This window comes from Theobroma umbraticum, unplaced genomic scaffold (assembly GCF_002168275.2).
Source record: "Theobroma umbraticum cultivar Fairchild unplaced genomic scaffold, ASM216827v3 scaffold_4.1, whole genome shotgun sequence".
In the NCBI taxonomy this organism is placed as follows: Eukaryota; Viridiplantae; Streptophyta; class Magnoliopsida; order Malvales; family Malvaceae; genus Theobroma; species Theobroma umbraticum.
Genome location: NW_018397258.1, coordinates 3,087,122 through 3,108,489, shown reverse-complemented (window position 1 = coordinate 3,108,489; position 21,368 = coordinate 3,087,122). Strand labels below are relative to the sequence as shown.

The 21,368-nt window shown below is 38.0% G+C and overlaps 5 protein-coding genes and 1 long non-coding RNA gene across 6 annotated transcripts; 3 read left to right on the top strand and 3 right to left on the bottom strand.

Moving 5' to 3' along the window:
- The first annotated feature begins 2,867 nt into the window (after positions 1–2,867).
- On the top strand, positions 2,868–4,795 carry PYL7 (PYR1-like 7). The gene is made up of 3 exons (XM_021423828.2): positions 2,868–3,277; positions 3,779–3,994; positions 4,107–4,795. Exons 1-3 carry the CDS (start codon positions 3,152–3,154, stop codon positions 4,323–4,325), a joined length of 561 nt encoding a protein of 186 aa, XP_021279503.1. The 5' UTR covers positions 2,868–3,151; the 3' UTR covers positions 4,326–4,795.
- LOC110413121 (pentatricopeptide (PPR) repeat-containing protein) lies at positions 4,658–9,633 on the bottom strand. Its single transcript, XM_021423826.1, has one exon. The coding sequence runs from the start codon at positions 8,580–8,582 to the stop codon at positions 5,748–5,750; it is 2,835 nt and encodes a 944-aa protein (XP_021279501.1). The 5' UTR covers positions 8,583–9,633; the 3' UTR covers positions 4,658–5,747.
- A 490-nt stretch (positions 9,634–10,123) lies between these two features.
- On the bottom strand, positions 10,124–13,569 carry LOC149527363 (uncharacterized). The gene is made up of 4 exons (XR_016351070.1): positions 13,488–13,569; positions 10,768–11,110; positions 10,543–10,660; positions 10,124–10,416 (listed from the first exon to the last, which is right to left on the bottom strand). It is a non-coding gene; the product is annotated as an uncharacterized LOC149527363 (long non-coding RNA).
- Positions 11,266–13,588, bottom strand: WTF1 (Ubiquitin carboxyl-terminal hydrolase family protein). The gene has a single exon (XM_021423827.2). The coding sequence runs from the start codon at positions 13,422–13,424 to the stop codon at positions 11,832–11,834; it is 1,593 nt and encodes a 530-aa protein (XP_021279502.1). The 5' UTR covers positions 13,425–13,588; the 3' UTR covers positions 11,266–11,831.
- Positions 13,589–13,735: 147 nt separating this feature from the next.
- LOC110413772 (Glycosyl hydrolase superfamily protein) lies at positions 13,736–16,619 on the top strand. The gene is made up of 8 exons (XM_021424724.1): positions 13,736–14,037; positions 14,145–14,218; positions 14,300–14,380; positions 14,503–14,587; positions 14,658–14,755; positions 14,894–14,981; positions 15,525–15,879; positions 16,163–16,619. Exons 1-8 carry the CDS (start codon positions 13,768–13,770, stop codon positions 16,414–16,416), a joined length of 1,305 nt encoding a protein of 434 aa, XP_021280399.1. The 5' UTR covers positions 13,736–13,767; the 3' UTR covers positions 16,417–16,619.
- A 740-nt stretch (positions 16,620–17,359) lies between these two features.
- TROL (thylakoid rhodanese-like protein) lies at positions 17,360–21,000 on the top strand. The gene is made up of 8 exons (XM_021424447.2): positions 17,360–18,229; positions 18,992–19,094; positions 19,181–19,261; positions 19,469–19,543; positions 19,670–19,744; positions 19,946–20,026; positions 20,274–20,462; positions 20,606–21,000. The coding sequence occupies exons 1-8, from the start codon at positions 17,586–17,588 to the stop codon at positions 20,651–20,653; spliced, it is 1,296 nt and encodes a 431-aa protein (XP_021280122.1). The 5' UTR covers positions 17,360–17,585; the 3' UTR covers positions 20,654–21,000.
- The last annotated feature ends 368 nt before the right edge of the window (positions 21,001–21,368 follow it).

Genomic DNA, 21,368 nt, shown 5'->3' with positions numbered 1-21,368 from the left:
ATGGAGGGGAAAAAGAAGAAAGAAGAAATTTCATGCACTGTTAACAAACAAACACGAAACTCCATTTTGCCAATATACACAAACTTTTCCTGTCCAATTACATCGCAACATGTGTGCCAAACACACAAAAAATAAAAGGATTTGCTGTATGCTTTTGAATACAGCAGTGATTGATGGGTGATGGCGAAGGGTGGGTCAAATTTGAATACTTAACACGATGTCGAACAGAGACAGTAATTGGACCACATGAGCACCACATCTGCAAGCTTGACCAAGTCTTCACCGTTTTCTGCTTTGTCTCGAGAAGCCTGTAAAAACTTTTGTCCTCTGTTTTCTGACTGCTCTATGTAAACTTAAAAGTAACTGAACTTGGATTTGATGGTAGATGAAAGTTATTTAGTAGAAAATAAGGCAAAAATGGTTTTTCCAGGACACAAGATATTAAAGAGGGGGTTGGATGCTTAACACATAAATTTATGCACCACCTACAAGGTGGATCGAAAAGCCTGGAACAATGGCATAACAAAATTAACCTAGGAATCTAGCATCGGCAAGTGTCAGGTTAAAAAAAATATGTTGCCATCGCCGGACAAAGGAATTCTTCATTATATTCTCACGCTAGAATATGGACTTTTTACAGTTGCACATAGTTTTCATATCACAATGGCATATCATCACCAAGATCGAAAAGCAAATAGTAGTATAATGTAAAACAAAACCATGAGTTTGTTCTTTCCACGCGTAATAAACTAAAATAATTATATTACATATGCGTCCGACGCGGTTTAATGTAACGAAAATTCAAAATTCTCATTATACAACAAAGTCATAATGTTGGTGAAAAGCAATTTTTTTTTATTAAATGATTAGAAATTAGATTGTTTGTGATTGTATAAAACTAGATATTTTTGATGTGGGTGGTGATAGATATTTTTTTTTAATGATTATCAACTAAAATTCACTGGGTAGTAAAAAAAACGTGGAGGTCCCCACCATTTGGCATTTTCCCCTAGGTGGACTTCCTGTGCCCTGGTGTTAAAATATTTTTGGTAATTTAGCTTCAACTCAAAGCTTTGGGATTTTACTTTCTAACGGAAAACGGGACAGAAGCATTGAACATGGCAAAAAGGGTGGATTCCTGAATTATTCTTTTTTTGCAGCATAAAATGTCTTGTTCAATAACAATGTTTTTATTAGTGGGTCCTCTCTGCAAACTTTTAGACCTCCCCAAACAGTTTCCTGCCACCCACTACTTGACCTAACCCCATCTCTTCATGCCTCTGCCTAAATTGTATTGCCACAACAATGATCATAAAGAGCTCGTTTTTATTTTCTTTTTAAATTGGGTAAAACAAAATAGGACTAAAACTCTATTAATCTTAAAAAAGAGGTTAACTTTGGTACAAAAGAGTGATAACAAAAACAGGTTAACGTAGTAGTGTTGATGTATGTGATGAAAAATTTCAAATAATCATATTATTTTTTATTATAATAAATTAATATATTAAGTTAGAGTAATATGATATATAATGATAAATGATATATTAATTAATAATTATTAATTATAAAATTTATTTAATTTAAAATAAAAATATAAAAATTTGATTAAAAATAATAAGCAATAAAAACATATTTAAACTTTACTAAATAAATAAAGGGGTTTTTTAAAGTAGTTTATACTAGTGATAAGAAAAATAAATGCCTTTTTTGTCAATAATTGTATCAGCTATTTTGGGTATTGGACAAAAAATAGTAGGGAAATGTTTTTTTATTTTTGGTGCTTGACGAAAAGGAAATATGAACAGTTTAGCCTGGAATGAAAGCAATAATGGATTAGATTCAATTTTGTCTTTTGCGTAAATTGCGCCAAGCAGATGATAAGAATTTTCTATTTTGGGGGGTTGGGGTCGACGGGCGATGGAAATTCAATTGATTTTATCTTAAAATGTGGAGATAAAATTTCAATGCTGTCGTGGTTACGTTGAATCCCACAAGATCCTTCAATGGCTACGAATCGCCTGTCAGTTTTGTGGTGACTTCCTCCACCGTTCCTCCTACAAATTGATTCAACAAAAAATTATTATCATTAATTAAGCGCCTAAGTCAATTGCCTTATGCTGAGGCACAAGGCAACAGAATCCTGACAAATGATATATCGAACCAAAAACTTTGTGGGAAATAATAATATAAAATGGGTTCGAAAGATCGAGATAAGTGAGTATTGCAATTTCCGATTTCATCTAGAATAGTTAATAAAACTAGGAAAAGACTTTTGGGTCAGGCAATAAAATAGGAAATAAAACTGGCAACCACTATTACAGGTTGGTTTGGCTTCTGTGTTGATTTTTTGGTTCAGGCAAGTCTTTTTATTGTGCTTGGCCAACTGCCTTCTCAGGCAGATGCAGATTGTATTGTAATGAATATGCCTTTCAAAACAGAAAAAAAAAGGGGTAAAATCATCTCCACGTCACGACCACTTCATGGTAGTTCTGATTTTATTATTTGCACCTAACTTTTTGATAAGGAGAACAGAAAAAATATGGTGCCAAAAATTAAAGGGCAATGTCCACTTGGAATCGGAGGCAAAAGAGTGGACTGTGAGGGAAACTCATTACCACCATAAGTAACGTTAGAAGAATTATGTTATTCTTAGTATTTTCTTTTTAATGGAAAAATAAAAGGATTAAAGAAAGTAAAAACCAATTCCAATTACAAGAGGATAAGGGCAATTTGAAGAGGACAGTGGACCCAAGGGGAAAAGCTGAAAGCAGGCTTCCGGGCTTTTATTATAATAATAATAATTATTATTATTATTATGGATAGAATAAAAATTGAAATTGTCGGTGGTTTCATAGATTTTTGATAGACTGCCAAGCCAAGTTAAAGACCAAAGCCCCTCTTAAAGCTAAAAACCTAAACTAAAAGCTAAAGCTAAGAGGGGAAGGCCCCTTTGTACTTGCACAGCGAATCTCCTGCAAAACCAAAAGAAAATAGAAACAAAAAGGCTTATAGCTTATCGTCTCTAGAACTCTCCTGTATTTTTTCCAGCTACTTATTCCTTGAGACAAAGACAGAGAAGTAAGGTGGTTTTTTTATAGTTCATTGAGCAGATTCAGATATATCAGTCAGGAAAAGGGAAAGGAAAAAAAAAATGAACGGTGGTGATGGGTACAGTACGATGGAGGCGCAGTACGTACGGAGACACCACAGGCACGAGATCAGAGACGACCAGTGCACCTCTGCTCTTGTGAAACACATCAAAGCTCCTGTTCATCTCGTAAGTTTCTCTGTCTTTCAAATTTTCCTTTTTTTTTCCCCCTGTTATCCCCTCCCTTTCTAGTGCTTAGTGCCTCTTCGATATGTTCGATTTTGTCACGCCAACCGGATGGGCCTTTGACTTGGTGTTTCTCTCCCCGATGGATCTGCTGCAATCCTCATCTCTTTCTGAGTTTTACTTAGTTGTTAAACAAAAGTCAAATCTATGTTCACGTCAGAAATTTAATGGGAGAAGTTCCACGACTACTTCTTGGTTTTTTAGATTTTTCTCTGACCAACACCACTCCTTTCACTAAGATCTATGAAGTACCGTTACTTCGATATTTCCTAAATGTCTGAGTATTTGATTTGATTAGTATTTTATTACATCTGTTTTTTCAGGCACCGGAATCGGAATTGTTGGAGTTAGTACTACGTTGTTAGTAGAAGAGTTCTGTTCTGTAGTAGAGAAGTAGTTTTTGTTAATTTTATCATTGCAACTAATGGTTTACGGCCTGGTTAGGTATGGTCATTGGTAAGGCGATTTGATCAGCCGCAGAAATACAAGCCGTTCGTAAGCAGGTGCATCATGAAAGGGGACCTCGGAATTGGTAGTGTTAGAGAAGTTAACGTCAAATCCGGCCTTCCCGCCACCACCAGCACCGAACGATTAGAACTTCTTGATGATGAAGAACACATTCTCGGCATGAAAATCGTCGGCGGCGATCACCGCCTCAGGGTACTAATACAATTCTTTATCCTCTGCTCTTTCTTTTTCATTATTATTTAAAAAAATTGAAAGAAGAATTTATTTTGTTATAGTATACTGATTTGTTTGCTGATTTTTGCAGAACTATTCTTCCATCATAACGGTCCATCCTGAAGTTATTGAAGGAAGGCCAGGGACAATGGTGATCGAATCATTCGTTGTGGATGTGCCTGAAGGGAACACCAACGATGAAACATGTTACTTCGTGGAGGCTTTAATCCGATGTAATCTGAAATCCTTAGCCGATGTTTCAGTGAGGATGGCTGTGCTGGACCAGACAGAGCCTGTCAACCCATATTAATCGAGAAAGGTGGAATTTTGATAGCCAAAAAAAACTAGCTTTTGTAGACAGCGGTGGGGGACAGGAGCTGTGGATTTCATGATCTGGACAAGTTTTGGATACATTGCTCGATGTGATTTTAACTTTGTTATGGGAGAGGGAGACCCTTAGCACTCTTTTTTCTGCTTTCTTAGCTTCTTTTTTTTTTTGTTTAATGACTCAGTAGTTATCTTTTGAGGTTTCAAATTCATTACAAGGCACCAAAATTTCTGTTCTATAATGGGGTTCCCGACAAGTCGAAGATGGGGTTCTTTCCACCGTTTGTTTCTCTTCTTCTGGGTTTTGTACAATGGTGGTAATTACGTACGTTACTATGGTCTTATTTGTAAATATTTATGTAAGATAAGAAAAGATGGAAGCTTTTATTTACATATTGTAGCCACAGATGTAGGTGCACGATGGATTTGTGGAACCATTTTAAGTAACACTTATGCTCTTTTCTTTTCTTTTCTTTATGTACATAATTGTGTCTTTTCAATAATTTTCTTGTTGGTATCTTTTCTGGTTTTCCTCGTTGTTTAGGTAAACTATTAACCTATGCCTTTCAACTGTCAAGCACTTTTATCAAGTGTCGTTTCAGTTCTCAGCCTCTGAATTTGAGTGTAGAAAGTGCGGGTGCACTATGGAAATGCACCAAGGGGTCGCTTTTTGAGTCATGAAGTTGCAGAGCACGCTAACTCAAAGATCTTGTGACGATTTTCTTTAGGTTAGACCTACCACTCTAGGAAAGTTCATGGCGTAACCAATCACTCATCTTTGCTGGACTGAATTCCCTACACGTGTACACTCTTGGACAACTCGTGATTAGCTCTCTTTTTGAACCTGGTCCAATATGATTGGTTTACAAATGTTTCCGGGGCAGCACGCGGTGGATTGTGGGTTACCCGCCCCGACGGTTGGCTGGTGGATGTGTGTCAAATTCTCCTCGTTGGCAGGAAGGAATGGAAGCGGCAGGCATGAGTGAGAGTATGCCATGGCAAATTAGTAAACATAATATTTCATTCCATATTTTGAAAGCTTGTGGGGATGTAATACTTTTAGTTTTGAAGTTGCAACAATGTAATGGTTCCTTGAAAATGCTTTTATGTACCAAAAAAAATGCTTTTGAACTTCTACGAATTAAGGTAAGTGGCTTATAAAATATACATGTCGCTAAGTCTGGATTGTACTCTTCTCAAGCCTGCATTGCTTTCTGCTATCTGTTGCTGATGAGTGTAGAATCAAATTATCTGATTGTCCTTCCATTGTCAAAGAAAAAGAATGACCTTCCCACCTGGTTGATGTATTTCTTCTGCTTGAGCAGGAGAAAGTGCTGGTTTCCACCTTCTGCAGGATTTCGCATGATGGTTCAGATCAGAGAGTGAAAGACATTAAGGCCCCATGTTACCAACAATCATTGCACGAACACTTCCCTTCACTGAAATGGTGAAACCGACCACCATCTCGTAGGAAAATCTCTCGCTTCTTTACCAGAGATATGTATTTAGCCGCAGTGTGGCAGTCGGGACAAATCCTTGTGTTGTTGATTACCCTGATAGGCGCATCGTTTCTTGACTTGATTAGCCCATAAGTTATGGCCAATTTCTCTGTGTGACTCAGCAGCACCTTCTCCTTTTCATTGTCATTAATGTTCTGACAAACACACTTGACATCAGGTTCATACCCAAGCTTCTTCATTTCAGAAACCATATGGTACAACTCAAAATATATCTCCCCTTCGTCTGGATGGTTCTCTTCCGCAGAAAATAAATGAACCATCTGATCAATTTGAATCCAGCTCCAGACTTGCCCATTTTTCACACCTTTATTTCTCATCAAATCTTTGATACGCTCAACATCCTCCCATCTGTCAAACATGGCATACAGATTCATCATCAAAACATAATTTGCAGAATTATATGGTTCTAACTTGAAAACTTTCTTCGCAGCAATCTCTGCGAATTGCATGTTCTTATGGATTCGGCAGGATAGAAGAAGAGCACCCCATATAGTAGCATCCGGTTTCAATGGCATTTTTTGGATGAAATCCCAGGCTTCATCAAGATATCCAGCTCTTCCCAGAAGATCTACCATACAAGAATAGTGTTCAATTGTTGGTATTATACTATAATCAGAGCTCATTCTGTCAAAATATTTCCATCCTTCGTCAGCTAAACCTGAATTCTTGCAACCAGAGAGTACAGCTGTGAACGTTATGGCATCTGGTAGGATGCCTGCTCCAAGCATCTCCTCAAAGAGCGAGACCACCTCTTTACCAAGGCCATAGACCGCAAACCCCATTATGAGACAATTCCAAGAGGCCAATGTTTTATTTTCAATCCTCTTAAAAACTTCATAAGCAGCTTTCAAATTGCCAGATTTACTATACATGTCAATAAGTGCTGTAGCTACAAACACATCTTCAATAAATCCATTTTTTATGCTGACGCAGTGTATCTCTTTGCCTTTCCGTAACAGAGATAGACCTCCACAACTTCTAAGTAAGCTGGATATGGTGACAGAGTTGGACCTGATACCTTCTTGTTGCATTTGAATAAAAAATTCGAGGGAATCCCTATAGTTTCCATTCTGTGAACTGCCCGATATTAGAGCAGTCCAAGATACCACATTGGGAGTCATTCCTGAAGTTTTTATTTGATGAATCAGGGCCAAAGCCTCGTTACTGCGGCCCCAAATGGAATACCCTGAAATCAGACCATTCCATGTCACTAGGTCTGGCGTTATTCCTTCCTCTTTCATCCCATTCAATAAGTTTATAGCATCTTCCAAAAGGCCTCTGAAGGAATATCCTGATATTAACGAATTCCAAGCAACAATATTTCTGTTATTCATGTTATCAAAAACTGCCTGAGCTTTTCCTAGACAATCATGCTTCACGTACATGTCTAACAATGAAGTTCCTACATATACATCAGAATCAAGCCTATTTCTTATAACATAACCATGAATTTCTCTCCCCAAATTCAAGATCCCCAATTCAGCAGCAGCTTGAAGAACACTGGTGACAGAGATCGAATTTGGCCTGAAACCCATTACTTGCATTCTTCGCAATATTGTCAGGACAGCTTTATAAGAGCCATGAACGGCATGGCCAGAGAGAAGGCAGTTCCAGGTTATTATATCAGGTTTCATAGCAGATGATTCCATTTCATTTAATAAATCCCAAGCATCCTTCAAATAACCACGAGCAGCATAACTTGAAATTATGGAATTCCATGAAGATAGGTTATGATCTTCCATCAAATCAAAAACTCTCCTAGCAAGTTCCAGTCTATTATTTTTTGAGTACATATTAATCAAGGAATTACATACTGACATATCGGACACCACTGCAAATTTTATTACATACCCATGAATTTGCTTTCCTTCCTCGACAGCTCCCACTTTGCTGCAGCCTTGCAGCATCTTCGCAATGGTTCCACTATTAGTTTTGACAGAAGAAAACTGCATTTCTCTAAACAACTCCATAGCCTTCTCCCATCGCTCATTCCTCAAGTTTACCATGATAGCCTCATTCCATGCAGGATCTTCCTTTTCCACCATTTCATTAAAAACTTGATTAGCACTCTCCAAATCCCAACACCTCCCATATAAATTCATTAACGCACACTTCAAATATACATCAAAATCAAAACCCTTCTTGATCAAATCAGCATGAATCTGTAATCCCAGCCATGAATCCATCAAACTACCACACATCTTCAGAGCCAAGGTAAGAACTTTGCTATCAGAACTCACTCCTTTATTATACAATTTACCAAAAACTTCAAGAACTCCACGTGTCTCTCCCCCACAACTATGAAGCTCGTCCAAAAAAGAACTCCAGAAAACGTAATTCCGATCAAAAGCCATGAAGAAAACCATCGTAGCTGCTCTAAAATCGCCAAATTTCAAATAACTCGAGATTAAACTCTTAGCCACGGAATCTGAACTCCAATCATTGCACATTTTAAGCGACCTGGCCTGCAAGACTTTAACCGTCTCCAAACTATTGACCCTTTTCACCTCATCGGAAAAGTCGAAAGTGCCCGAAGAAGAGAGACTTGACCAAGAGTTTGGAAGCGAAAAAGTGGAGAGTTGGATTTCAGGATAGGTGAATGTGGGCGTAAGAGCTACAGAAGAAGGTGAAATTTTAGAGGGTTTTGTTGGGTTTTGGATCAGTGGGTTTTGATGAAGAGATAGATTAAAGTAGTGTCGGAATAGAGCTATTTTGTCCATGGAGGGTTTTTTGGCGGTTGGGAGATGAAGTGAAGATGGTGAAGGTGGTTTGGTTTTGAAGAAATGGCGGTTAAGGGTATCTCATTGGGTTTTTTGTTTTCATTTTCCTGTGACGCTGCTGGATGAAAGAAAAGCGTAGGCCTTTGGATTTCGTGGATAAGGATTTTATCTAATCATGTTGTCTTAGCTTTGTTTGTCTCCTTATGTCCAAAAGCGTTTCTCTTGTTGGCGCTTTCACCACTTCTTTGGAAACATCAACAGGCAGATGCGAGAAATTTCTTCCCCACCATTGATGGCAAATTAAGTAGTAGCAGTGTTGATTGGCAATTTGTGCATGTTACCAGATGTTATTTAACCGTTGAGATAATTCGGGTACCAGTACAGAATCTTGATCCACGGAATGGGTTTAAGATATTGTCATTCATTTTTTTCATGTGACTGTAAAAAAAAACAATACTATTCATTACCAGAGACCGATCTAGGAATGGATCTAATCCAAAAATAAACACACAGGAACAGATTAAATTCTAAAGCAGAAATCTAGGCAGAGCTTGATCTCGGTTCATGTGTTTCTGGCATCCTCAAGCACTTCGTAAATTTAAGCAGCTTGCTACCCATTGAGATCAACCCACCCCCCGGTTGCGACTAGTAATATTCAAGAAAAGCATCCATGGGGTCTGAAGCACCAACGGATTATCAATGTTAGAAGAGAGGTACCAAAACAAAAAAAGGCCGGTAAATATAGTTGTAATTAACAATTAGCTAGCAAATATTAAGATCAAGGTAAAATCTTGTCCATAGCCACATAATCTGTGTTGCAGTTTGGCGTCTTCCAAAAGCCTAAATGCTTTTCTTCGAGTATATTTTTCAGTTTTACAGCTAATCAAATATCTAAAACCAAAAATAAAACCTGGAAAATAGAAAGAAAGCAGGAGGAGCAGGCATATGTTCCCAGCTTCGAAGCCTGGAAAATCATGACAACTTTTCTTCACTCTCTTTGAAGGCTTCGAACTTTAGTTTATTGAGTTTGAAGCCTTCGAAAGAGAGTGAAAAAGGGTTGCCATTGTCAACAGATCGGACGCCTCCCAAAGCAAGAAACAGTTTGCTCAGGTACCCGGCAAGAGCCTCCAGCCGGCTTCACTTTACTCACAGATGCCCTGAGACATCAAACACTACCGAAGCTGGCGAAGTTGGAAGCCCTTGAGGGGGAGTGAACAACCTGTGCCTTGGCCTAGTCTGACGACTAGCTAGATTGATCAAGAGATCTTTCAAATATGCCTACTTCAAAAGACTCACTTGAGCAACTTGAGTAAGGAGTGGGCTAACGACGACCCTTTTATAGGCCAGAAAATGCATGCACTAACTAATTTCATTCATCTCACAATCGTTCATTAGATGAGTTTCACGTGATAGACTGTAGTTAACGAATCTATTGAAGTGTGAATCAGAGGCGCAATTTGATCCTCAAGCACAGATTCTCAAAATTTGGGTCTCTCTCACACTCGCTAATACCCAAATGGCAAAAACGAATTGGACCCGAAGAGCCATAGAGAGGCAATCCATCTCAACAAAGAATAAAGCAGTTTTGGCATCTCAGTCACGTCCATTTCCTTATTAAGTCCACGCAAGAACAATAATATCCATATCGAATGGAACATTTCAACAGTCCGAAAAATGTAAACCATATCTTGAACAAATCATCAAGATATGAGACCATTTATCGACCAAGATTCTCAGACATCTCATGGATCACTGCTTCAATCAGCTCACCTGATGTATGTCTTACCAGACACAGCTCCATAATTCTTTCTTTGTGCCCCATCTAATCCTTTGCCTTCTCTTGCAGCCAAATGAATGCAAGAAATTAAAACACAGGAATATTAACCAGAGAAAGCAACTTAAAAATAAATTGTAAAGTAGTATATTTGCTTAATGTCACTATAGGTTAGAAAGTAGATACCTATCTTTCTATCTCTGTGTTTTCAATTATTCACCACATACAGCACCTTGGGTTTGCAGAGAACATTCTGTTGTATGCTTCACCAAAAGCAACGCTTGGCAAGCATGACAAGCTTACCCTGAACTCAATCCAAATATATTTAGCACTTCAAACTTTGCTCAAGAAGGAGCAATTTTACGGTGAAATATGTAGATGGAGAAATAATTTTAAAAAATTTCAACATACCAACAGATTGCATATGGTTCTTCCGAATCTTTTAATGTTTCAGTTTCAGATATCATAAGGTTGGATTTCAAATGCATACTCAAGCAGTCAAGTTTGTGCACCAACTGTGGAAACATGGATAGCCTAATTTTCTTTTTTTGATGAAATATTAATAGCCTAATTGAAATGTAAATATAACAACACATTAAGCAAAGAAAGAGTAACTGACAGAATACAATAGGTAACATGGTCCATAATGGCCTTTCGAAAAAAAAAAAAACATGGTCCACAATTGGCAAATTGAGGTAAGTTGAGTGCAATGGTAGTGATCTTCCATTCAGTTTTCTTTGTCCAAGCCAGCAAGCTGTTAGCACATTCGCATCTTAATTAAAAAGCAAAAATGGACACATTGGGCAACAAGCTGAGCAGGAAACTAGAACTAGAAGTTAAACTTAGATCAGATGAACTGCAAAATAGGATAAATTTCATAAGTGGAAATAGTGCCCCTTGCATGCCTCCTAAGGCAATAAAAATAAATTAACATCCAACAGAGAGTCCTAAATCATTGCAGATATGAACTAGGTATACACTTTAGGGCTTGCAGAATTGCATTAATCATCAATGAAGCTTTTCCTGAGCTCCAGCCAGCCATTTCAATGTGATAAATGCAATGTAGTAAGGGAAAAAGATAAAAAAGAACATTTCACTAGAGTAATTCTGTTTAGATCACTGGTAATGTCTTATTATATTAACAAAGGGCATGAACCGTTCCATACTGGAAGTGCCTACAAGGTTCATCTTTCATAAAGATTTCTCTTTTGGTGCTTCATTGACTTAGAAAACATTACATTGATGCCATTTACATACATAGAAAATTTGTATCATAGACTAATTGATGCCCATCTGCAACTGCTAGAACTTCCCAAGCTTCCAAGAGATAAGATTTGGAACCTCATCAAACCGTAAACTGGATTCTGTCTCCACTCTCCAGAGAAAAAATTTTGAAGCTAAGAAGGCATACGCAATCATTTAGGGGTCAAAAACCTAATGGGAGCCCTCAGTTTCTAGCAAATTTGCAAAATTTTTTACCAACGTTCTCTTGGCCGACCATCAGGAAATGCAGGAACAAGCAATTTCTCTTCTTTCTTTGCTAAGTAATCTGCTTGCTTAATTGATTTGCTCAATCCAATCTTAATAGGTTCATCATCTTCATCAAAATCTGGTGGTGCATCATCATCTTCATCACTCCAATCATCCTCATAGTCATCATCATCTTCATCACCCTTATCGTCATTAAATCCACCATCACTCAGATAACTATCCATATCAGACCATCCTCCCCCATCATCGCTTGCCTCCTCTGACGTGTCTCTTTCTTCATTACCATCAGCATCCTTCTTCAAACCACCCCTTTTAGGGAACCTAGGAATGGCAACAAGAGAGCGGAACTTCTCTTTAATAAGCAACAGTGGATCCTTATCAATCAATTGAGAATCTCGATAAGCTTCCCTAAGGAAAACAGAATCCCTATCCCCTTTCAAAGACACATAGAACATATCAGGGTGCCTTATTATCATCCCTCGCAATTGCTGAGAAAATCTAAATTCCTCTCGAAAGTGAGTGAGATGATCCACTAGAGTTCTCTTCTCAACAGTGAGGCTCAAAATCTCATGTACGACCCCACAAGCATGCTTTTCCTTCTCTGGAGTTCCCGACCTCAATCCTGAAAAGTCTGAATAAGGGGATATGTAAGGCATGTCTCTAAACTGGCATAGCCTTCTCATTTCACCCTTGGAAAGATTAAGACCCTTAGGAAGCTTAATTCTATTGAACTTAAGTGGCCTATCCATAATCAAGTTCTTCTCTGCCAACTCTCTGGCTAGATTCTCCTCTTCAGCTAATTCAGCTGCTGACACTGCAAGCTCAGGATCCCAATGAGTTAATTCCAAAGCAGGGCCTCGTTCAGTTTGAACAACACGAAAATATTGAGGGTACTGCAGACAAATCGTGTCACGAAACTCTAAAGGAAGCCCAAGATCAGTCCTCAAATGTGCAATCTTCTCCAGCAAAATCCGCTTCTCCAATGACATCATCAACAACTTCCTTAACTTAACAACCAACAAACCTTCCATTTCATTCCTAACTCTCAACTCATCCAAGAAAAGCCTTTCCGCTTCGGGTGTCAATCTGAACCTCAATGAAAAAGCCCCTTCTTCCATGATTTCAAACACTCCAGGAAACTTCCTCAATAAAGCAATAAATCTACGCCTTTTTTGGAGACCTAAGTCTCTTCTATACTTTCCCAATGACCTAAGTGACATGATTCTATCAGGCTGACTCACAAGAATCTTCCTTATCTTTAACACCAATTTAAGCTTCTTGTCCCTTTGAATCACATTATCAAAGGGAAGCTCTTTTCTTCTCTTAACTGCAGCTCTTATTGGCTCAAAAGGGACATGGGTTTTATTCAGATTACCCAAAGAAGTAAAATCCTTATCTTGAAAAACCAAGCTTTGTCCCAAAAATGGCGTCTTTTCTGGAAATTTGGTTGAGGAATGGAGATGGGATTTCATAGAAAGTTGTGGTTTTCCATGAAATGAAAATTTGTAAGATAGAAACAGGGGAAAAGAAGTTGACATTGAAGATTTGTTTGAAGCAAGCACAAGGCCAGGTTCCATGTTCAATTGTTAAAAATTGAGATAAATATACAAAAAAGAAACAAAGTTAGATGGAAGAATTACCTGTTCAGGGTAGAGGGTGAAGCTCGTCTAGGATTGAAATTGAATGTTCAGGGTTTATGAGCAAGCCAAAACCCCTTTTCACTGATATTTTTCAATTGAGATTTTTGTTATCTTACTATTAACTTATCGAGGGACTTCAATGTAAAATTATATATTACGAAGGGCAAAATTGTCATATTAAATCAAATAGTTAAAACTGGGAAGTCTTTTTCTTTGTCAGCTGAACTATTTATGTTGTTGAAGTATTGACTTGGACTGGAAACGAGAGAGAGAGAGAGAAATGGCGAGGAGGCGGGAGCGCCGAGTGGAGCAGAGTCAGGACCGGCGTAAAGAGCGAGTCGGAACGGCAACTCGAGAAGACAAATTCAGCGACTCAGATGCTTCGGATTGTAAGCTTATCGGTATATTCGTAGTCTTCTTCATCGTAATTCCAGCCATATCTGTACTCGTATACAGCATCAAATACGGTTCAGGTACGAAACGTTTCGAACCGGTCGTAACTGAACGAGGACTTATCAAAACCGACATTAGTTACCAAGAGATCCTCGCTGTAAGAACCGTACTTAAAATAAATAAATAAATAGACTGAGCTTATTTATCAAAGAGAAATTTTTCCTTGTTTTTTGGCTAAAATTTTCAAATTATAAGTAATTTCAGGAGAATTTGAAGATACCAGAAAATGCGTCGCAACGGCATTATGATTATCCCGTGTTGGCTTACATTACCCCATGGTAAGATCATCTCAAGGGGTGCCTTTATTCAAATGTTGGTGGAAATGAAATTCTTGATTTATGTCATGAAAATTTTTGCAGGAATTCGAGGGGCTATGAAATGGCAAACAGGTTTAATTCTAAGTTTACTCACTTATCACCTGTTTGGTATGATTTGAAAAGGTATATCCAATATTGAATCAACAAATTTGATGTTAGCATTCCTTTTAAATTTCTAAAAATCAAAATCTTTGTTTGTTTTTTTTGTTCAAATATTAAAGTAAAAGTAAAATCTTTGTTGCCAGCCAAGGAAGCAGCTTAGTTATGGATGGGAGACATAATGCTGATAAAGGATGGTTGTCAGAGCTTAGAATGAAAGGAGATGCTTTGGTATTTTTTTTTTTTTGTTTGGAATTTTCCATTATCATAATATTATATTTTTGATATATTATATATGTAGGTATTACCTAGAGTAGTTCTGGAAGCATTTCCTACGAAGCTGCTTAAAAAGAAGAAACAGAGGGATAAAGCTATTGATCTCATAGTAACAGAGTGCAAGTAAACCCCCATTTCTTATTCTATGTTCTTTTGGAGGCATATCTTGTTACAGAAGACATTTTTCAACTGCACTTCCTAAACAAAATGCTGAGGTTCTCTAATGTTATTTGTTGTGTGGATTCTTTCCTCAATGTTTAGAGAAATGGACTATGATGGTATTGTGCTAGAGTCTTGGTCAAGATGGGCTGCATATGGTGTCTTGCATGATCCAGACATGAGGAATATGGTAATCCTCACCTCAATTGATGTTTCCTCTTTGTTAAAAACTGTATCATTCTGGTTCCCAAGACTTGGGGTTTAAACATGTTTTGAAGTGGCAGTTTGTGGAATTTTGCTGCCTGAGCATGCCAAATCTTTCTTCACTCCTTACATTGTTTTTCTTTTATCAAAATCCTTTGATTCTTTTCATCCTTTTTTCTTTGGGGTTCAATAGCATTATGCTCCCTTTCTCCACCTCATACTTAGCTCTATATTAAGTTTATAAGAATAAAGCCTCAATTAAATTATTATAAGTTTTCTTTTGAGGCTAGCTGTTAGTGACATCTAAATTGATGTCCCTTTGCTATAGGAAATAAGTACGTAGAAAGGCTTGGGCTTTCAGTTTTATTATATAATAATAGACCTTGAGGTTCATATGATCATCAAGCATTCTCTCTTTATGATCAGTCACAATTCCTTATCTTTAGTGATTTGAAATGAAATGGTCAACCTAAATTAAGTTCTTTTTGATTTATGAGGTTTGAAAGATTTCTTCTGTTTTCACATCTAGGCGCTCAAGTTTATAAAACAACTTGGACATGCACTGCATTCTGTGAGATCAACAAGGAATCCTGAGCAAAAATTGCAGTTGGTGTATGTTATAGGCCCACCACATTCAGAGAAGCTCCAGCAACATGATTTTGGACCAGAAGATCTTCGGAGCTTGAGTGATGCTGTGGATGGTTTCTCACTTATGACCTATGACTTCTCAGGTCCTAACAATCCAGGTCCAAATGCACCTCTTCAATGGATACGCTTTACCTTGCAGTTGCTTCTTGGCCCCCCTGGTAACAACACTCAGAACCTGGCTCCAAAGATATTTCTTGGCATCAACTTTTATGGAAATGATTTCATCCTTTCAGGAGGTATTAGATCTTCTTTTCCCTTATTTGTTAAGGTGATCGTGCATCTATCTTCCATGGAAGACCATCTAGCAGTAAATCATATACGTCGACCTAGTAATCTTCAGAAATATGTGAACTTGATATTGACTCCTTGGCTTATGCTTAACATGGCCTTTTATGTCTTAAGTATACTTTCCACTCTATGTTGTAACTTATAATATTTGTGGTGTATCTTGAATTAAGCTTGTTAAAAGACAAGTTTTGTGTGTGACATAAGAGGTTTCTCCTTGTCCATATTGAGCAGGTTCTGGTGGTGCAGCTGTTGTTGGTAGGGATTACCTCTCATTGTTGGAGAAGCACAGGCCCCTAATACAATGGGAAAAGAACAGCGGAGAGCATTTTTTCGTTTATTCTGATGAAAACAACGTCAGACATGCAGTGTTCTACCCATCGTTGATGTCAATTTACTTGCGGCTAGAGGAAGCGCGGTCATGGGGAACTGGCATTTCAATATGGGAAATTGGGCAAGGCTTGGATTATTTTTTTGGTCTTCTGTAACCATTCCAATTTTGTTCTTTTTAGGCAATGCAACTTAAGTTTGGGGTTTTCCCCTTATTCATCTGTCTTTTCTAATGGAAGAAATTCAGTTAGATACCGTATGCCAAGGAGTCCTATAAGATCTGAGCTGAAATCAGATTTCCACGATGTATATGTCTCTCCTGATCTCCTTGTCTTTGCAATATGTCTTTTTGCACCGTCCAGTTATTGGATCCTCCAAGACACTAAACTGTGGTTTGGTCTTTCGCATTAAACAGCAAATGCCACATCAACAAATGGGCGTTCTTGCATATCCATCCAGCAATTTTTTTAGCTCTGAGCCATATACAAAAAGAAAAGGTCTCTTGTTGTTAGCTTTTGCTATGGGTTTTTCCTCTTCTAATTCGACAGAGTTCAGGGTTTTGATACGAACTCTGTGTCTTCTTTGGTCCAAAGAAAGGTGAACGCCAGTTAAAGATCTAGGATTTGATTAATTGATGGGCTTAACATGACTAATCCGACCATAACATCACTCTTTTCCAAGAAGGCATGCAAGATTTACATTTTGGACTCCAGACAAATCTCACAATGACATCGAAACCGTTCATTAAGGAATCAAATAGTTGGGTACCCAATTGAATCCGGTAGAAGGATCCTTGTCTTCATTAGCTTTTTAGCTTGCTACTACTATTTCTCTAGTTCTGGTAAATTGAAGATAATTAAAATTTTGAATTGGTAATCATCCTGCTTGTGTGGAGGAAATTAGGAAAGAGCCTGGAATGATTGGCACTACAATAGTAGCTATGGTAGTACTGTATTTTTTGTACAAAAAGAAAGGTACCACTGTATTTTAGATGTACTATAGAGTTTGCTAAAAACTTCTCCTGACAATTATCAGCCACACAAATCTGCTGAGACCAGAAAGTCCATCTGGACATGATCAAAAGCCTCTGATCTTACTTCCAATGTGTCATGCAATGAATGGCAGAGATCTCATATTTCATTCCACCTCAGCCGCTTTCAGCATTCAACACACCAGCCAAATTGCTCCTTCCAAAAGCTAAGGCTTTGTCATCCAATCAATTCTACAAGAACAACAAAATCCTCATAAACCCTCGATTTCTGATGGTTCAAGCTTCTCCATCATATCTTTGATATCCTACAAGCCGTCTTTTGCACAAAATTATGCCATGGAGGCCCTCAATGCAGCGAGCTTGACACCTCTCTCAGTTCTTTGTGAGAGAAGAGCAGAGACCAGAAAAGTGTCGTCACTCTCAATTGCTTCACCACCCAAACTTCCAACTTCTGCAGCTTTTATTAAGACCACACCAACTCTGCAGGAGTGTTTGTCAAGAAGCTTGCATAGGGGTGTAGTGCTGCTGTCTTCCGTTCTTACCAGTGGTGTTGCTAAAGCTTTATCATACGAGGAAGCACTGCAGCAGACTAAGGACTTCTCCTCGTCATTTGGTCTCGATTCAAATGGGGTTGTTGATAGTGTTGTCAGTTTTGTAACCGAGAATCCTACAGTTGTAGCCGGCGGTGCTGTTGCTTTGGCAGTTCCATTAATTTTGTCTCAGCTGTTGAAGAACCCGAAGCCATGGGGAGTTGAGTCTGCAAAGAGTGCTTATGCCAAGCTGGGTGATGATGCCACGGCTCAGTTGCTTGATATAAGAGCGATCAAGGAGTTTAGAGAAGTTGGTAGTCCTGATGTAAGGGGTTTTGGTAAGAAGCCTATGTCAATTACCTTTAATATCGAAGACAAACCAGGGTTCTTAAAAAAGCTGTCTTTGAAATTCAGGGAACCAGAAAATACGACCTTGTTCGTCATAGACAAGTAAGATTTTGGAACTATGCCTTTTCCATGTATTTGTTCGTATGAATTCCTAGCATTTTGGGCATGAATCATACTAACTGAATCCAAATTAATCAACATAGAAAAATTGATTAATGAAAAGAAACAGACCAGCATTTCAAAAACTTAAGTTCACCGCCATTGTTTATAACATCACCACTGCTATTGATTCATTTTTCACCAGGTGATTTGGTGCTAAAACTTGACCTTCTTGGTTCTAAATCACGAGGCATATGCATATGACATTGCCATAATTTATAATTAGTTTAAGGATCCACTGCTATTGATGATGTCTCTGCATATCTGAGATGAATTGCATTGTGTATTGGTTGGACTAACAATAAAAGATCTTTGTTTTGTTTGCTTGCTTGTGGAGAAAATAGTCAGAAATACATATGGAGGCTCTTTGGCCTTAAGCTACACAATAGGATATGGCCATCTGCCTGTCTCCTAAATCCTAAGCCATAAATTAACCGTATCTTGTTCCAAGGTTGGAGATTTCTAAATTGATAGTCTAAGTTCTAAATGTTGGGTTGTTTCTTTGATAACATATGGAAGCTTGGCTGACAATGACATACATTCTAGTTGTAACTATAACCTGAAAATTGCTCTCTGTTGTAAAAATAAACTGAGAATTGCTTTCTCTCTCATCCCTTTATATGCATTGTGTTTTGTAAGAAAGATGAAATTAGAACTTCTAGTAGGTTCATGTTCTAACGTTGTTAAATTTGTGTTGAAAGCCAGATATAATGGGAACTCCGAACTGGTTGCGGAATTAGTCGCTGCAAATGGATTCAAAGCTGCTTATGCAGTAAAAGATGGCGCAGAAGGACCACGAGGATGGATGGTATTTGCTGTTCTAAATTCTTTGCTGTTTAGTATCTTATCCTTTTAGCAGCTGCATCATTTGAGAGGCTGATTGCAATTTTGCAGAATAGTGGTCTTCCTTGGATACCACCAAAGAAAGGGCTTGACCTTAGCAATTTGACAGAAACAATTACCGGGGCCTTTGGAGTGCGTATCTTCATTACTTATTTGCTTATGCACTTCTAAGGGTTTAATCTCATAGAGATTTTTACATATCCTTCGGTTCAGAGGCAAGATGCATAAAAATTAAAGAAGAGAAATAGCAACCCTTCTTCCTATGTTCTTTATAAGAAAGTTCTGCAGCCTTTTTACTTTGTTTTCCATCTATATGGTAACATTGGTTATAATCTGCAGGAGGGATCAGATGGCCTCTCTGTTACACTAGGGATCGCTGCAGCTGCTGGATTGGGCTTCTTGGCATTTTCAGAGGTTAGGTTTTTAAGTCCTATTATTAGCTTCTAATTTCTATTTTTGCTTTTATCATTGTTTTGTTTTGACTTTAGTATTTTTTTTTCCATCAAACAACTCAAATTGTGGTTCACATGTCTTCTTCAGTTAGAAACAATACTTCAACTTCTGGGCTCAGCTGCTATTGTTCAGCTTGTGAGCAAGAAACTCCTATTTGCAGAGGCAAGTCTCCACTTTTGAGCTATTTTTTCATGAATTTAATTGAAAATTAAGTATTTTCCAGCTTACTTTGGAAAATATGGTTCCTGACAAGCCACAACTGTCGAATATGTCACGTAATTTTTAAATCTCTGGTCTTTCTTAAAGCCTATGGTCTAAATGAAATGGTTCTGCTTGACTTTTCTACCCTGCTATTTGTGACAGGACCGAAAGCAAACTCTTCAACAAGTTGATGAATTTTTAACCACAAGGATTGCTCCTAATGAATTTGTTGATGAGATAAAGGTATCCAAACTTGATACAAATTCTGGTTATTATTTGTATGCTTTATTTATCTGTTGAGCAAGATCCACATCTTGCCAAGAAAAGTTATTCTGACCATAAAAACAAACTTTTGCTGTGCACATTACTGCAATAACCTGCTGTAGACTGGAATGTGTTCTTCTTTCCCCTTGTAATTTCTTAACTATAAACCATTGCTTCTTTTCCATGATCATAATTCTCTATATTTGTATCTACGCGTGACACTCAGCAAATTGGAGTGGCCTTACTACCAACGACTACCACAGGCAAGGCTCTTCCTTCACCTACCGAGGCTAAATCGCAGCCGAGAGTAGAAGCAGCAGCAGAACCACCTCCTCAAATCAATTCGGTACCTACAACGGAAGCCAAGGCAGATGAACCCTCTGGATTTCCAAGACCACTTTCACCATATGCTTCTGTAATGCGACTTTTATTACTCCATAAATTCCTCATAATTTTTATCTTATGCCATTGTATAGACAAGTGGTTGCTTTTGCTTCCTACTGCTTATACATGGGAAAAATACTAACATTACTCATATTTCTTTCTTTATGGTTGCAGTATCCAGATTTGAAGCCTCCAACATCTCCTACTCCATCACAGCCCTAGATTTCAGAATTCCGTTGAACTCTGTATGGATTTCTACTGCAAGCAACTGTTTGGAAGGGCACTTTCAAAGCTATCCAGTGAGTTGTGTAATCTAGCCTCCTGTTAAATGGTTTTCCAGCTCACATAATGATTTTTGGATCAAGAAACTAGTAAAAAGGGGAAGAGGAGAACCACTCCAAAATATATATATATATATGTGTGCAAAGCATAATATTTTTCTGCCTAGATATCTTGTTGCTGTCTTCTATGCTACTCCATTTCGCTATGTTGTAATTATAAGGTATCTTGTAGATGTTGCTGTGTGATTTAGCTTATCTGAAAGTATGTCTTTTAGCCTTTGATGTGGATGTTCAAGTGCACTGTTGTGGGTAGACCAGAGTGGGAATGATGATTGCCTCAAGACTGCATTAGCTGTATTTACTTCTTTGTTTTCAAGATTTAACGCGTAAGAGTTGGAAGATTTTCAGTGACGTACTCGCCAGCTTAGCCAAGTAGATGAGTCTCCGACATAGCTACCTGATCATAAAAAACTTGAGTGCCACAACTCCTAGAGTAAAATTCTTGAGGATGCAATGTATTGTTCCATAGCAATGTGCTTGTTGTTTCAATGGAAGAATATCTATTACCACCAGCAAGTATTCAACCTCAGAATACACACTACTTAAAGCATGTTCATGCGGCATTAAATTTGGCTTGGGTGAGTCATTTCTCTAAG